Raw genomic sequence first — 16503 nt, 5'->3', positions numbered from 1 at the left:
CATTGCCACCGCCAGGAGCCGCGTGAAGCGAGAGGAGCTGACACTGCACAGGCTGGTCCCGCCCCTCCTTGAGCAACCCCGCCCGCCTGCCTGCCGCAGCTCTCCCATCCCCCACGCACACCCGTCATCGCGGCGGCTTCCTTGGCTCGCCTGGCCCACCCCAGCAGCCGGCTCCCTTGCTCAGGGAGGGGAGTAACGCCCCGCCCAGCCCGTGGCGAGGCAGGCCCAGGGAGCCGCCCTTCCCCTTCCCGCTGCACTCACTGGCTGCTCCTGCCGGGCTTGCCCAGGCTCTGCCTCCCCGCTCGGCTCTGGTCTCTCCTTCCCCGCTCCCCCCTGACTGCCTGCGTCCCCGGCGGCACCATGTTTCGCTTCCTGCGGGGCTTGGTGCTCCCCGAGGCTGCCTGCGAAGAAGCCAACAACAGCTCCAGGTACGAGAACCTCTTCAAGAAGCTGGACCTCAATGAAGACGGGAGAGTGGACATCGCCGAGCTCCATGCGGGCCTTAAAGCCCTGGGCATCCCCCTGGGCAAAGATGCAGAAGAGGTAGGGGCTGGGTGGGGCTGGGGCCGGAATGTGTGTGAGAAGAGGTGTCTCCTGTGAAAAAACTCTGGGCTTCGAGGCAGTGAGCAGGCACTGGCCTCTGCAGTAGTGAGTGGGATGTCCCCAGTGACCACTCGCCTCTGGCCAGTGTGCAGAATGGGGCCTAGCCCGCCCAGGAGACTGTCTACACTACAGAGTTTTGTTGGCAAAAGGCAACTTTTGTCAACAAAACAATGGATGGAGGTGTACACACTGCAAGGCTCCTCCCGCCGGCAAAACTCTCCTGCTTTGCCAACAAAATAAAACCATCTCAACAAGAGGCGTAGAGCTTTTTTTGCGGCAAAGTTAGATGGACAAAGTGTCAGTGGAGACACCATGCTTGGTTTCGATGCTGTAAGTGGCCTCCAGGAGGTGTCCCACAATGCCCATCCTGACCGTTCTGGTCAGCAGTTCAAACTCTGATGCCCTGCACCCAGGTACACAGGCATCTCCCCCCTTCCCCCTGCTTTTAAAGCCAGCTGCTGCAAAGCTCTTTGTCTTTCCCTGAATATTACGATTACTCCCCAGCTGTTTTTTTATTTGTTTGCTCTGTTGCCCATTTCAGATCCCTTCTGCCCTGCGGAGGGGTACAAGGCCTTATAGAAGAAGCAGGCCTTATAACCAAAATGGAGCTACGTTTCTAAAGTCATTTTGCTATATTTAGATATATCTTGTAAAAGAAGGGCTAGTAACTCATTTGAAGTCAGTGGAGTTACAGTAGTCTAGGTGAAAGGAGAGACAGGCCTAAAATATGCAAACCTTTTTGTCAGGGTTCTGGTGGGAAACAATTTTTTTCCTTTTAATATGTCTAATTTAGATATCTTAGGCCAGACAATTTTTTAAATAAAATGCCAGCACTGCTCGAGTCATTAGCTCTTTATAACCCCAGTCTTTGAAATGGATCTGCATTTCAGTGGGACTCTGTGCTGTCATAATGGTACACTTGTGTGCATCTAATTCAGGACTGAGGCCTGTGTTTTTAATTCCTTAGTATACAGTTTTTATTGTAGGAACTATCATGTATAGGCTCTCTGTAAGGCTGTAAATAGATTAAATGTCCTGAGTCAAAATTTTATTAATAGCTTGGCAGTTGGTAATTCTGTGGGCAGTTGGGCTTGGTCTTGCTCACAGTGTGTCATCTCTGGTATCTCGCCACCCCTTGTTGCATGATACCTGATAGCACATTCCAGGCCCAGCATAATAAAGAGAATGATTTGCTGATTTTGGCCCTGGCTGTACAATTTGCATCTCTCTGCTTGCATGATCTGAGTCATGGCAGTGTAAGTTCCTCTTGGGCAGCAGATAAGAAAAGTTTTAGTACCCTCACCCGTCAGCCTCCGTGTCAGTGGGGTGTAACATTAGCACTGGCTACTGAAGAGGAGATGCAAGTAGAAATGATGGACATGGGCCTGGCCAATGGAGAGTTAAAATACTTTTTTTCGTTTATATGTTTATAGGACACATTCCATGACTCCACACACACACAACCCCAAAACATTCATACTTCACTGTTGTGATGTTCTTATTGACCCATTGCACTTGCATGCGCTTTACTGTCAGTGACATAATTTCATTTATGAATATAAAAATCTGACTATATTACAGAAATGCCATGGGCCAGATTCTTAGCTGGTGAAAATCACCCTAGCTGCACTGAGTTTCATAGAGCTATGCTGAGTTACACCAGTTGGCTAGGGGTATATTGTGAAATGGCTTATCATACATAATTCTATGGATAAGAATCTTCTTATGGTAAGGTGATTTTATTCTGAGAAGGCAACATTTGGTCCAATGTGTGTGACTTTTAATTAGATCTCCTTGTTAGCCAAAGCTGGTGAGATTGGCCTTACTAGGATAGCTAATCTTAAAAGTTTGCATTTGTTTTAGTTATCTTCAATTTGTATTGACTTTCCAAATTTTGTTATCAAACCTGAGATTAGTTTGGCAAGATGGATAACTCTATCCAGTGTCACATACACCGTGTATCTCAGACTTCTGTGTAACACAGGGGAGGGCAAACTACAGCCTGCGGGCTGGATCCGGCCTGTCAGGGCTTTCAATAGGGCTCCCTGCCTGCCCTGGCCCTGCGCCGCTCCCAGAAGCGGCTGGCACCACATCCCTGCAGCCCCTGGGCGGGTTGGGGGGGCAGAGGGCTCCGTGCGCTGCCCTTGCCTGCAGGCACTGCCCCCCACAACTCCCATTGACCGGGAACGGGGAACCGCAGCCAATGGGATCTCCGGGGGTGGTACCCGCAGGCGAGGGCAGCGTGTGGCGAAGCTGCCTGCCCCACCCCACCGCCAGGAGCCACTGCTGGACATGCTGGCCACTTCCGGGAGCGGCGCGGGGCCAGGGCAGGCAGGGAGCCTGCCTTAGCCCTGCTGCGCGCCGCTGTCACCCCGGAGCTGTTCAAGGTAAGCGGTGTCAGGCTGGAGCCCACACCCCTCCTGCACCCCAAGCCCATGCCTTGAGCCCCTGCCTCACCCCTCCTGCACTCCAACCCCCTGCCCTGAGCTCCCTCCTGCACTCCACACCCCCTCCTGCACTCCAACCCCCTGCCCTGAGCCTCTTCCTGCACACCGCACCCTCTCATACACCCTGCACTCTCTCCCGCACCCCTGCCCCAGCCATACACTCATGGCCCTGCATACAATTTCCCCACCCAGATGTGGCCCTCAAGCCAAAAAGTTTGCCCAACCCGATGTAACATAACTATAGTGTAACATTATGCATTTCTCTCATTTTTATTATATGGAATAAATAATTTGTTTTTTAATAATGCCATGAGTTATTGATTAGGCCTCCACTTATGGAAAAAAACTGGTGTGTGTGTGTGTGCACTTATCTTACGAAGAGAATGGGAAACCAGGACAAAGTGGCCTAATCATAATGTTACATATAGTGTGTATTCTTAAAACTCATCACTTTCAAGTTGATCTTGAATAAATAAAAGATTACCATACTTAAAGGAGCTTTTAGCTTCCTGACTGTCCTTGGTATTCATTCATATTCTATATTGTCATTACCCAAGGCAATTTATTAATATTCATACAGGAACATAAAACAGGAAATGCACTTTTGAGACAGAAACACATATCATATGGCCTCCAAATCAGAGGGATTGATTTTGTTTTCAGTTGTGAGGGTGCAAATCCAGAGCAGGTCCACCAAGTGAATGGAGTAACAACTGTGTAAAATAGGTGCAAGTGAGACCAGTACTGGATGCGTTGAATTAGAAAACCTGATTTAGTTGCAGTGTTCAAAATCACCATTGCAGTGGGTGGATTTGTGTTCTTTATTTTTTATCAGTTACTTAAGGGAGGGACGGTACAGTCTGTTTGCTTAACTATGAGAATTGTCAGTTTTAAATTGCATGCCAGCAGTGAATGTCAATCCTACTTTGTATGCTCATTATTGAAAACCTGTTGCACCAGTTTCATGCCTGTAGTAAAGTTGGCCTTTTACCTGGTGCAGGGGATGAAGTGTGTGTGTGGGTGGGGGGGAGCACGTTAGGGACCCAGATTTTCTCATATTTAAGGGAAACTGAATGTTTAATTTCTCTACCTACCGCATTGAAAACCCTGGGAGTCAAAATGCCATTTCTAAGGTTATAAGTAAAAAAGTTTTATCATGGCAACCTCCTAATAATTGTGTCAGCCTCTCCAGTTTTGCTTGATAACTTTTACATATGGAAAAGCTGAACCAAATGTAGAGACTGAGAATCTCTCTGCCAAGTACTGCTCAGTTACATCAGTGTAAATTGGAAATAAATCCACTGAAATCAGTGGAGTTACCTGGATTTACAGTGATGTGACTGAGAGCAGAAATTGTCTTCCCTTCCTTTAGCTGCTACAAAATTAAAAAACAAAACAGAACAGAAAAACCCTACCTTCCATAAGTCATGCCATGCATGCAAGGGTGGGAAAAATATATGGAATGCACTCAACTTCCTGTATGTTGGTTGTTTTAAACTTAGGTTGTACTGTAGAAATAGTCTATGTCAGCAAAATGTATGTTGCTCAGGGGTGTGAACATTCTACCCCTCTGAGCGACGTAGGCTACATTGACATAAGCATTCATGTGCACAGCGAGAGAGCTTCTCCCTACACCTTGGGCATGTCTACACTACAAAATTATTTCGACCTAAGTTACGTCAGCATGCAGCTGCCGCAGTAATTAAATTGCATTTGCACGTCCATCCTACACTCCTTCTCCCACCAACATAGCTTATGCCGCTTACGGAGGTGGGTTTTTTTTTTTTTTTATGCCTAGACGAGAGCTCTCTCCCATCAGTATAGAGCGTCTTCAACAGATGCACTAGAACTGCGTAGCTGTACCAGTGCAACTGTGCCACAGGTAGCCTCACCTCCAGTTCTTTTCCTGTGCTTAGGTAGCTACTCAGTTTCTTCTGTCCTTTTCTTAGTCTAAACAAAGTAAAATTGTCCTGTTCTGGTGCTTTGTTTCACTTCAAGTCTTAGACTTGGTCTACCCTACAAATGTATGTTGGTATAACTACGTCACTCAGGGATGTGGAAAGTCCACATCCCTGAGTGACATGGTTATATCGACATAACCCTCAGTATAGACAGTGCTATGTCATCAGGAGGACTTCTCCTGTCAACATAGCTACTGCCTCTTAGGGCGGTGGAGTACCTGTGCTGATGGGAGAAGCTCTCCCATTGGCTTAGATAGCATCTTCTCTAAGTGATACGGCGGCACAGCTGCACTGATGTAGACAAGCTCTAAGGCCTGGTCTATGCTACGAAGTCAAGTTGATGCAAGGCAGCTTATGTGTAAATTTCGCTCCCACTGGCATAACTACTCCACTACACTGACTTAACTCCACCTCCATGAGAGGCGTAGAGTCAATGTTGATGTAGTACAGTAAAAGCTGTTTTATCCGGCATGTTGAGGGAATGGTGGAAGCTAGTAAGTGAAAAATGCCGTTTAACTAAGAGGGAGGGAGTTTGGGTGCAGGAGGGGGCTTGGGGCAGCGAGTTGAGGCATGGGAGGGGGTGCAGGTGCCTGATCCGGGGGGCGCTGACATCGGGCAGCTCCCCGCAAGTGGAGACCTGTCCCAGCTGCTCCTGGGTGGAGGCACAGCAGGCAGCTCTGGGCGCTGCCCCAAGTGCTAGCTCTGCAGCTCTCATTGGCTGGGAACCGCGGCCAATGGGAGCTGCGGGGGCGGCACCTGCAGGTGGCGGTAGCACACAGAGCCACCTGCCATGCCTCCGCCTAGGAGCAGCCGGGACAGGTCGCTGTTTGCGTGGAGTCATCCGAGGTGAGCGCCCCCCCGTATCTGGCACCCCGTACCTCCTCCTGCACCACAACCCGCTGCCCCAAGCTCCCTCCTGCACCCAAACTCTCTCCCGGAGCCCGTGCTCCACACCCTCTCCTGTGCCCCAACCCCTGCTGACCCCGCGCCAACCGGACTATAAACAGGAATTTCAATGAAGATCAGAAATGCCAGTTTATTGAGCTTTCCGGCTGGTGAAGTGCCGTATAAAACAGCTTTTACTGTAATTAGGTCGACGCAGTGTCAGCGTAGACTCTGCATTGCTTACAGCGACTGCTACCGGCTTTCAGAAGCTGTCCCACAATGCACTGAAGTGACAGTATAGTCTGTACAAGCACTCCTGATGAGGACATGCACCGCCGACCCAAGAAGAGCATAGTGTGGACATGCAAAGGCGATATAATTACTGTGATGGCTGTTTGCTGATGTAACTTAGGTCAGCATAATTTTGTAGTGTAGACAAATGCAAATTCAGTGCATAAAATTAAGTGCACATATAAGTCTTTGCAGGATTGGGGCCTATGAAAAGATAAATCTCATGCTTCATGGTGTAAGTTAACTACTTGAATGGTTCAAGAAGAAATTTCCCTTTCATATTAAAGTATTATATAATTGGCCTCTTGCATAAGGAGTGATAGGGTATCTGGATTCTTCTAAAGAAGCATCAGATAAAGGTCACTGTCCATTTTGGGTTAATGGACTATATGGTATGCTCTGGTATTTCCTCTTCCCCGTCTTCTCATTCAACTTTATTCATTTCCAATATTTGATCAAACATTCTGGCAAGTGAAATAACATTGTAGCTATATGAGGATTTATGTGCACAGCCCTTAATTCATCTCACAAAAGGACCCCATAGAGCACACTAATAAAACATGAGGAGTTGACGGTCTACTTGTCCTTCATCTTGTCAATTTGCAACAGACCAAACCCAGACTTCTTAAAAATTAGAAATGTGCATATATGAAAAGCTGCCAGAATGGCACTGATTAATTTGTAGTAAATACTACTTCCCAGAATCAAGTAGAGGCACAGATCACATTACAAAGTTGCACAAAAGCCAAATGGACACACTATTTCAAGTCAAACAAAGAGGAAATGCAATATGGCCACAGTATCCTATAGCTTTCCATACACCACATTAACTATAATAATACCGTTAATGCACAGTCATTCTGAATAGTGGAAAACATCCTTTTGCTGAGAAGCAAAAGGAAAATAGATACGGATTTCTTTTTAAAATGAGAGAGAGAGAGAGAGAGAGAGAAAAACTGGGACCAGATCCTCAGCTGGTGTAAGTTAGTATAGCTCTGGTGATCTGATCTATTCAGAATACACTGAAGGTGTTAAACTAGCATCCCATAAACAATGCATTTACATGTAGAGTTCTATTTTTGTTCATCTCATCATATTACATATCAAGCTTTGTGATAAAGCTGAAGATGGACAAGAATCTTCAGGTGTTAGTTTTCAGAATGATAGCAGATTATTCGGCTGTTTATTATATATCTAGATCCAAGATAAGACCAGTGAGATGTTATCAGATTGAATATTCAAAGTTCCAGTAACAATTTATGGTCTGGGTTGAACTACTTTCATTTAAGATCATATTTTGACATAATGGGCCTGATACTCATTTACACTAAGGGTATGTCTACACTTAACCCTGCTGTAGCAATTCTGTGTAGCCACTCCCTACAGTGATGGGAGAAGTTAATTGATCTCCACAAGAGGCAGTAGCTATGGGCTGGTCCACACTAAGCCCCCAGTTCGAACTAAGATACGCAACTTCAGCTACGTGAATGTAGCTGAAGTCGAAGTATCTTAGTTCGAACTTAAAGGTACTTACCGCGGGTCCACGCGCGGCAGGCAGGCTCCCCCGTCGACTCTGCCTACTCCTCTCGCGGAGCAGGATTACCGGCGTCGACGGCGAGCACTTCCGGGATCGATTTATCGCGTCTAGACAAGACGCGATAAATCGATCCCAGAAGATCGATTGCTTGCCGCTGAACCAGCGGGTAAGTATAGACGTACCCTATGTCAATGGAAGAATTCTTCTGTCGATTTAAGCACTGTCTATATCGGGTTAGATCTGCTTAACTGTGTTGCTCAAGGGTGTGGATTTTTCACACCCCTGAGAGATACAGCTGGATCAGCTTCACTTTTTAGTTTTGAGCTGGCCTAAGGCCTCTTTACATAGTTCGGACAGTGTAACGGGACCTCAAAGTGGGAGTAAATTACATTTATACCCACATGAAGGCCCCTTTACACTTTCAAACTGGCGTAAAGGAGCCTTAGTATAAATGAGAATCAGGCCCAATGATATTTACCTCTCAGCAATTGGTTTGCACTAATATTTTACCTGATAAAATGTTGATGATTTTTCTTTTATGCCCTGAAAATAAACCAGCAAGTGACCCAGAAGTACAGTTATAGTTCTAAATACGTGTTCCCTGGACCTGAAAACACTGCAGAACATTGAAGTGTATATAACATAAAAAATACAAAAACAAAAAATAATTTTAGAATGCTTTCAACTAAACCAAACTTTTTGAGGTTTGCATTTTCTTTATAATTCTGTCCCTTTTGTCTGAGAGGAGGTTTAAATGCATAATTATACCACCATATTTATTACAGCATAGCTAAGTATATGTATAATCTGATAATTGTCTATTTTAAGTCTTAAAATGCCACAAAGCTAAAGTGTGTGTGTGTGTGTGTGTAATCAGATTGAAACTTGTGATAGATGTTACTAGCATGTCTCCCTTTTATTTCAGCTATTAAAAAAGCAACATCCCACCCCTCCCCTAAAAGCCACATAAATGTCACATAGCTTTGTTATTAATTTCAGTTATTTTTCTTGATGAGACAAGGTGAAATAAGCAGCATTTTAGGCCAAATTAATCTAAATTAGTGCCTCTTCATTATAATGTAACCTGGATAATAACATTTCAGAAGTGGCTGTAGCTGCAGCAACTGCTTGAACAGAAATTTGGAAAGCTTTCCAAAAGCAGACAATAACTACATTTTGAATCCATATAGTACAGGATTTACCTACCCATGAAGTTCCTCACACATTTCTCTCTCAGTTCCCCAATTACCCCCTATGTTCCATTCAAATTGCATGACTGTTTGAGATCTTTGTTTCCTTAGTTCTCCCATTCTTGTGTCCTTCTTCCAAGCCAGATAAGTCTTCTTTTGCGCTGAATGTCAGCTGTCTCATTCCCTTCTCTGTTCATAGATACTCTTTGATTTCATTACTATTGATTGAGTAATGAAATTGCAACGTTACTTCTCTTCAGACCTGCAATAGAGGGCATAGAAGGTCCCAAACCTTACCATAACCAATGTCTTATCTTGTAGACTTCAGTGATGAAAAATCACAAATGTTTCCTCAGTAATAAATCTGATTTTAGTTTTAATAGGACATGCAGATTAATTAAAATGAAATAATTTTATGACCATCAAAGCCATATGCAGCAGGCCCTAAGTCTCCATTAAAAAGATATATCAAGTGTGCTTCTCATACTTAAGCCTCTGAAAAGTAAAAATTAATCTTTATGTACATTTGGGTTTCATTGGTTTTTGATTTTATTTTTAAGTAATGCTTGATGGTAAGGTCAGGATTTTATGAAAGAATGTCATAAGTGATTATACCTCTTTCTCTTGTTGCTCCAGCTCATAGCAACAGAAATTGCCCCATATGGACCCCAAGTCAGCAAAGCTCTTATACATGTGCTTAACTGCTTTGCTGAATCATGGTTTTGAGTCAGCACAAATGGGCCCAATCCAGTGGAAAACTGTTGGATTTTAATCCAAGACTTGTAAAGTTAGGATGATTCTGGGTTTGTCTACATGGGGACACTCACGAAAAATTAATCCAAATTAGCTAAAGATGTGAATTAAAAACTGGATTAGTTAAACTGCATTCAGTTTTATTTAATTCACTTTGGAAATGAATTAAGATGAACAGAATTAAAACCACTTTAATTCAGAATGAGAGTGTCCACACAGGGGTTTAATGCAGTTTAACTAAACCAGTTTCAGTTCACACCTTTAGTTAATTTGGATTAATTTTCTTGAGTGTTTCCATGTAGACAAGCCCAAGTGACAGGCTATCCTACTCAATGGACAGATCACCCTGCCAAATATGTCCGGAGTTGCAAGGAATGCAGATGGAGAGCTCATGCAAAGACAACTCATATCTCTTATGCTGTGCTACTTCAGATTCTTGGCAACTTTTAACTCCCAATCCATTAGACTGAGAGCAGGTCTACACTAGAAGTGCTACATCGGTGCAGCTGTACCGATGCAGCTGTGCCACTGTAGCATGTCTGGTGAAGATGCTGTATGCCAACAGGAGAGCGCACTCCTATTGGCATAATTACTCCACTTCCGTGAGAGGCGGAACCTCTGGTGACATAGCGCTGGTGTGGACAGCGCTTAGGTCACTGTAACTTGCATCGCTCAGGAGGGTGTCATTTTCACACCCCTGGCAAAGCAAGTTAGATCAACTTAAGCAGTAGTGTAGACCTGCCCTGAGTTGAGAGAGTTAATCCAGGCTTTACAATGCCTTTTCTGCATGCCATAGGTAACAAACTCATGGGATTGGCATCTGATCGGCTAGGCTCATTTTGTGGATTTTGTTGCTTGGCACGGACTGGTGAAAAGATCTCTTGCTCCCTGGTACTGTAAGAAGGGAGAGCTTCAGGTCAATAAATGGTGTAAAGTGCTAACAGGGACAAAGTTGTCATATAGTGATCAGCATCGCACATTTATATATCATGGTTCTTTCAAGCTTCTTGGATGGATGGATGTCAATTTTGGGAGCAGGAAGAGACCACTGCATATATTTTAAACGACAGCAATACTCCTAGGAAGGAGGGGAAATAATCCAAAATACAATGTCTGGATAGGTAAGCCTGGCCTCAGGTTCATTTGGGTTTGAAAGGATCTGTACTGGAACTATCCCTCAGCCCACTGCAATGTGGAAATACTGATTTATTTATAGTGCTGTATTTAGTGTATTTAATAATGTCATTTACAGAGTTCCATAAGTGTTCTTTACAGATATAAATAGGACAAGGGGCCAAAGTTAGCCTTGGTGTAAGGGGTACACATCCACTGAAGACAGTGGAGTTGCACTCACTTAAGAAGGGTTGAATTTGATCCAAGAAACTTGCAGTCTAATACAGAGGTAACATTAGACTAGGATGCAAAGATGATCCCATATGAAGGGATATTCAGTAAGCAAGCTTTCCTTCCGCTATACCCCCTCTTCAGTGTAGGGAAAACCTGTGAAACAAGTGGTCAGTATACATGACATGCCTGGTTTTAATATGTAATGTGAAAACATCTGGTCACAGCTGGGAAGATAGTTACTGTTCTTATTGTGGTGCTGTTTTGATCTTGGCTTTTTTGTAATGCATTTGCAGCACTGCCTATTTACTAGTCATAGTTTACAGAAAGATCATGAGTCACTAATTGCACCAATTAAGAGTCTTTAAATGCTGTTTCTTTGTCCTTATTTTCTCCTCTAGATGAAGAGGCAGGAAGTTGGAAACACCCAGCGATCTCTTGGTGACTTCTGACTTTTAAGCATTCATAAGATTTAATTAATCAGTTAAAATAACAAGTTAATTTGATTGAGAATTATTTTATAAAACAAAACCAGCCTCCCTCACTCACCACTTCTTTATTTTGGAACAATGATAAATTCTGAAAGGGAAACTTTTTCATAAACTTTATTTAAAATCATAGTTACAATACTTTAATAGTGACATTTTCAGGGATTTAAAAGAAAAATCTACATACAGATATAAAATAACTTCTATCCTCTTCTACTGTGTAGGTACCATCATGTTGAAAATATCAGTGGGTCATAATTGTACCACTCAGTAATCTAACAATGTGCTAGGTCAGTTGTAAAGGTGTCAGGTGCAAAATATTTAGTGGCTTATTTAAGAGAGACTGTTGCAGGTTTACCTTGTTTGGCAATGAATATTGTTTGTTTATTAACAACAAATCATAACTGTGGATGTAGCTCAGAATACTGGGGAAAATTAAACACTGCAGCATTCTTGCCTATTTCCCCAACCCAAGTTTTTAATTTCTTCTAGTGTTTCATTCCACCTCCAAATGCTTGGGCTTGTGTTGCCTTAGTGCGCTAGGTTGAGAAAAGGTGAAACAGAGTTAGCTGTTTGTACAAAAGGCACCAGAAGCAGAAGAACAGTGACAAACTGTTCATTTGTTAGAAACCACAGCTTGAATGGTATAACATGTCAGAACTGGATGTTCAGTCAAAAAGTGGAAGGCCTTGATATTAAAATACAAATAGACAAACAAAAGGCAATTTTAAGGTTTGTGTATCATTAAATCTGCTGGTGTGCTCAACTAGTAGTTATCAGCATTGTTGCTATGTCTCGTGTAATATCTTTATTGCTTGGGTTCAAAGTTTCAGACAGTGAGTCGTGAAATGGCATGCCTTGGGGAAACATGCAAACAACATTTTTTTCCCCTTGCTGTTGGACCTAACCAAGGGTGTGGTGAGCCACACACAGCAAGTCTGTACCAGGAAATAGCAGGCTAGCTCTCCTGGCAGTTCAGGCTACCAGCCTCATCATTTGCCTCCCTAAGCCTCTGTTGTCTGGTTCTGGGGAGTAACAGGGAGGAGCCTGCATTGTAATTCATCTAATTACCCCTTATGGGGAAAGCTGGAGAGCCAGAGGAAGCAGCAGGCAGGTTCCAGAAGGACAGGAAGATAGAAAACAATGTCTGGTACCAGTCTGCACCTGCAACGAAATAGAAATTTGGTGGCAAAAGTGTTGAAACCTGTGGTGTCTTAGAAAAATGCCAAATTCTGCAACCACAGAATAGCAGAGTCCATGGGGCCCTTGTTGAGGTGAAGAAGCAATTCATATCTCAGAGTTATTGTTTCAGGTTCTCTTCAGACTCAAGCAGGCATCATTACATTGTCTATGCTCACAAAATACATGGGCTGCAGCCTATAATGAATTTCTGATCTTCCAAGCATTGCTGCTCTCTTCTTTTTGTTTTTAAATTTAGGGCAGAGAGGGGAAGGAAGAAGCTTTTAGTTTTGGAATATAAATTCTGGTTGTTTTTCAGTTTCTTTCATAATAAAGCCATTTTGTTTTCTGTGGTGTAGCTTCACAGTCAAATATCTGGGTCTGTTCCCAGTGCTAGGTTGGGGGGCGGGGGGAATAGAGCGCTGTGCACCCCATCTATTTTCAAAGTCTGACACATTTAAAAAAAAAATTCACATTTAAAAAAAATTTAAAACATACCTTAAAAATGTGTAAATTAACTGCATTCACGACCTATTTATTTTCAAACAAATGCTTTGAATTCTGAAAAGTCATTGCAATTAAATTTTTATTTAGGACACTATCCAGTTTCCACTGAAGATAATAGGGAGTCCCTTTATCTGATATTGGTTTGCCAGAAGGAAAACTGCTCACTGGATGTATATATTGGCCTGCTACATGCCAATTAGCTTAGCCTAGCGAGCATATCAAATGGGTCGATGAGAATTTTGCCCCAGTATCTGAGGATAAATTGACCTATTATGTGTGTCAGCCTATCTGTATTTTTTTTTTTTTTTAAAGCTTATGGTCTTTTTCATGTGTAAATAAGGATCAGTCATGCAGCTATCTGATTGGCACACTTTTCCACAATTCATCTAAATAAATGTTGTCTTTAAAAATTTCCTTTTATTATTATTTGTAGATATGATATAGTGTATAAATAACACACACCACTATATTCTGGCATCATGAAAATAATTCAGTTATTGTTCTTGCACTCATGAGTGATTGCTCTTCTCATATGACAAATGAATTAACAAATTACTACATGGCAAATGAATTAACAGATAATCAACTAATTTGTTTCTGATACCAGATTTTCAAACAGTTGGTGTCACAAATGAAGTATGTGCTGTAAGATGTCCACCAGCAGGAAACTCAGAAATGTCGGCTTCAATCCAAAACTTTATCTCAAAAATAAATTGTAGATTGTATAGATTGAAAAAAGATTTTCATCCTAGGAACTTCCAGAATTCTAGGGTGAGCAAAATGGATGATCCTTCTTTTGAAACACACCTCCTCCTCCCCCCCTCCACCCCCTCTTCCATCTCTGCCATGTCAAAATGGTTTGGAGAGGCTCAGACTGTGGCAAATGATTGTAAAGACAAAATTAGGGAGTCCACGTTTATAACTTTCTACTGACTTCCATATAAAATGTGTTGAGTTTATAAGTAAAATTTGTTTTCTAATTGCAAGCCCTACAAACTCAACCAGGAATCTCTATTCTCTCGGACTCTCTTGTTCTCCAGTAATAGAGATTCTGTAATTGGAACTTAGTTAGTTAGCATTCTGTTGCAGCTATGAGCCAAAACATAATCTTGATCATTTTCCCATAGGGGTGTGTGGGGAGGGGAGGGGGTGCACACAGAAGTATAGAGTAGTAATTTATTTTAGTCAGTGAAGCATTTGGAATATAAACACATTTATTGGTTTAGACGGTGCTACTTCTAGATAGACAAGGTGGGCGAGGTGTAATATCTTTTATTGGATCAACTTCTGTTGGTGAGAGAGACCAGCTTTTGAGCTTACACAGAACACTTCTTCAGGCCAAGCTTGAAAGCTTGTTGGTCTAATAAAAGATAGTACCTCACCCACCTTGTCTCTCTCTAATATCATGGGACCAACATGGCTACAACAACACTTCATACCACTTCTAGATGTCACATTTCTGACCAGAACTTCAGTGTAACAACCTCTTTCTATAAAGGACTAATCCAGAAAACAGACTTTTATCTCCTAACTAAGAAAGTCAGTGACAAGAAATCTGATGAACTTCTGAGTGATGTTATTAGTAATGACAGAATCTGGAAGGACCAACCACACTGATAAGGGTGTTTGAGTGAGCTCGGCTTGGGTGTCCCTCATCAACCAGTTGTTGCTAAAAGGAATGAAGTTATAGCCATAATCTACAGTGTATTAAGAGCAGTAATACTGAAACAAGTTGTACTCTGCAGTCAGTTAAGAATAGTTGATATAGTGCAAAATAAAATGTATAGTTGTTTTTAAACTGTGCACAGTTTGCCATGCTAGAGGAAGGCATGTAAGTCACTTTTTATTTATTTCATAACTGAGTGCCATGTGACCTTCCCCTTCTAAATATTTATTCACAATTGTCTAATCTCATGAATTTTGTTCAGAAGATCAAAAATGTTTAAAACTTCAAATATGGGCATAGATTGCTTTAGTGGAAGGGTTGGGGAAGAAGAAAGAGACAGTTAACATACCAAGATGTTTTAGAGATCTCCTCCTGGCCTGTACACCTAGCACATGATAAATTTTTAGTTTTCTTTAAGATCAGTAGATTCTTTGGATGAATCTTATTGGGCTACTCATTCTTGGAATGTGCTTTTTATTTCAAGGCATGGCTACACTTGCAAATGTAGAGCGCTTTGAGTTAAACCAGGCTTCGGAGAACGCAATAGGGAAAGCACTGCAGTCTGTCCACACTGACAGCTGTAAGCGCACTGGCGTGGCCACATTTGCGGCACTTACAGCGGCATTGAGAGCGGTGCATTATGGGCAGCTATCCCTCAGAGCACCTCTTCCCATTCTGGCACTGTGGCTTGTGGGAAGGGGGGGCATTCTGGGTCCTGTCCCAATGCCCGTGATGCATCGGTTCGCATCCCAACAATCTCCATGTTTCCATCCATATTTGGTGCCATCTTTCAACGTTTTTTGTACTGCGCGCTCTGTCTTCCCTTTCGGTCTGCAGGAATGGAGCCCGAACTGCTGAGGAATATGCTGACGAGTCTTGCCAGCACGTCACGTTTGGCAATCGAGTTACTCCTTAAGATCCAAACACAGTGAGGACTCTGACGATGATATCAACTTGAGTAACGCATATGACACGAGATTGCTTGTGGCATTCACGGACATGCTCACCACCCTGGAACGCTGCTTTTGGGCTCGGGAAACAAGCACTGAGTGGTGGGATCACATCGTCATGCAAGTCTGGGATGACGAGCAATGGCTGCAGAACTTTTGGATGAGAAAAGCCACTTTCATGGGACTGTGTGATGAGCTCGCCCCCACCCTGTGGCGCAAGGACACGAGATTGAGAGCTGCCCTGACGATGAAGAAGCAGGTGGCTATTGCAATCTGGAAGCTGGCAACTCCAGACAGCTACCGATCGGTTGCTAACCAGTTTGGAGTGGGAAAGTCAACCGTTGGAATCGTGTTGATGCAAGTTTGCAAGGCCATTAATTGCATCTTGCTCACAAGAACCGTGACTCTGGGTAATGTGCATGACATTGTGGCTGGCTTTGCACAAATGGGTTTCCCTAACTGCGGAGGGGCGATAGATGGGATGCATATTCCAATTCTGGCACCAGCCCACCTAGCCTCCGAGTATGTTAATCGGAAGGGGTATTTCTCTGTGGTTCTCCAGGCGCTTGTGGATCACCGTGGGCATTTCATTGACATTATCACAGGCTGACCTGGAAAGGTGCATGACTCACGTATCTTTCGGAACACTGGCCTGTTCAGGAAGCTGTAAGCCGGAACTTTTTTCCCAGACCAGAAGATCAC

General features: G+C 43.3%; 1 protein-coding gene across 1 annotated transcript in view; it reads left to right on the top strand.

Annotated features, from left to right (window-relative positions):
* Window positions 1-281: 281 nt before the first annotated feature.
* Window positions 282-16503, top strand: part of SLC25A24 (solute carrier family 25 member 24) — a 43119-nt gene continuing 26897 nt past the window's right edge. The window contains exon 1 of the mRNA XM_065408931.1: window positions 282-543. Within this exon, the coding sequence (XP_065265003.1) occupies window positions 361-543 (183 nt within the window). The 5' untranslated portion in view covers window positions 282-360. The remainder of the gene's footprint in view (window positions 544-16503) is intronic.

Source organism: Emys orbicularis, chromosome 8 (assembly GCF_028017835.1).
Source record: "Emys orbicularis isolate rEmyOrb1 chromosome 8, rEmyOrb1.hap1, whole genome shotgun sequence".
Taxonomy (NCBI): Eukaryota; Metazoa; Chordata; order Testudines; family Emydidae; genus Emys; species Emys orbicularis.
This window is presented reverse-complemented; position numbering and strand designations above follow the sequence as displayed.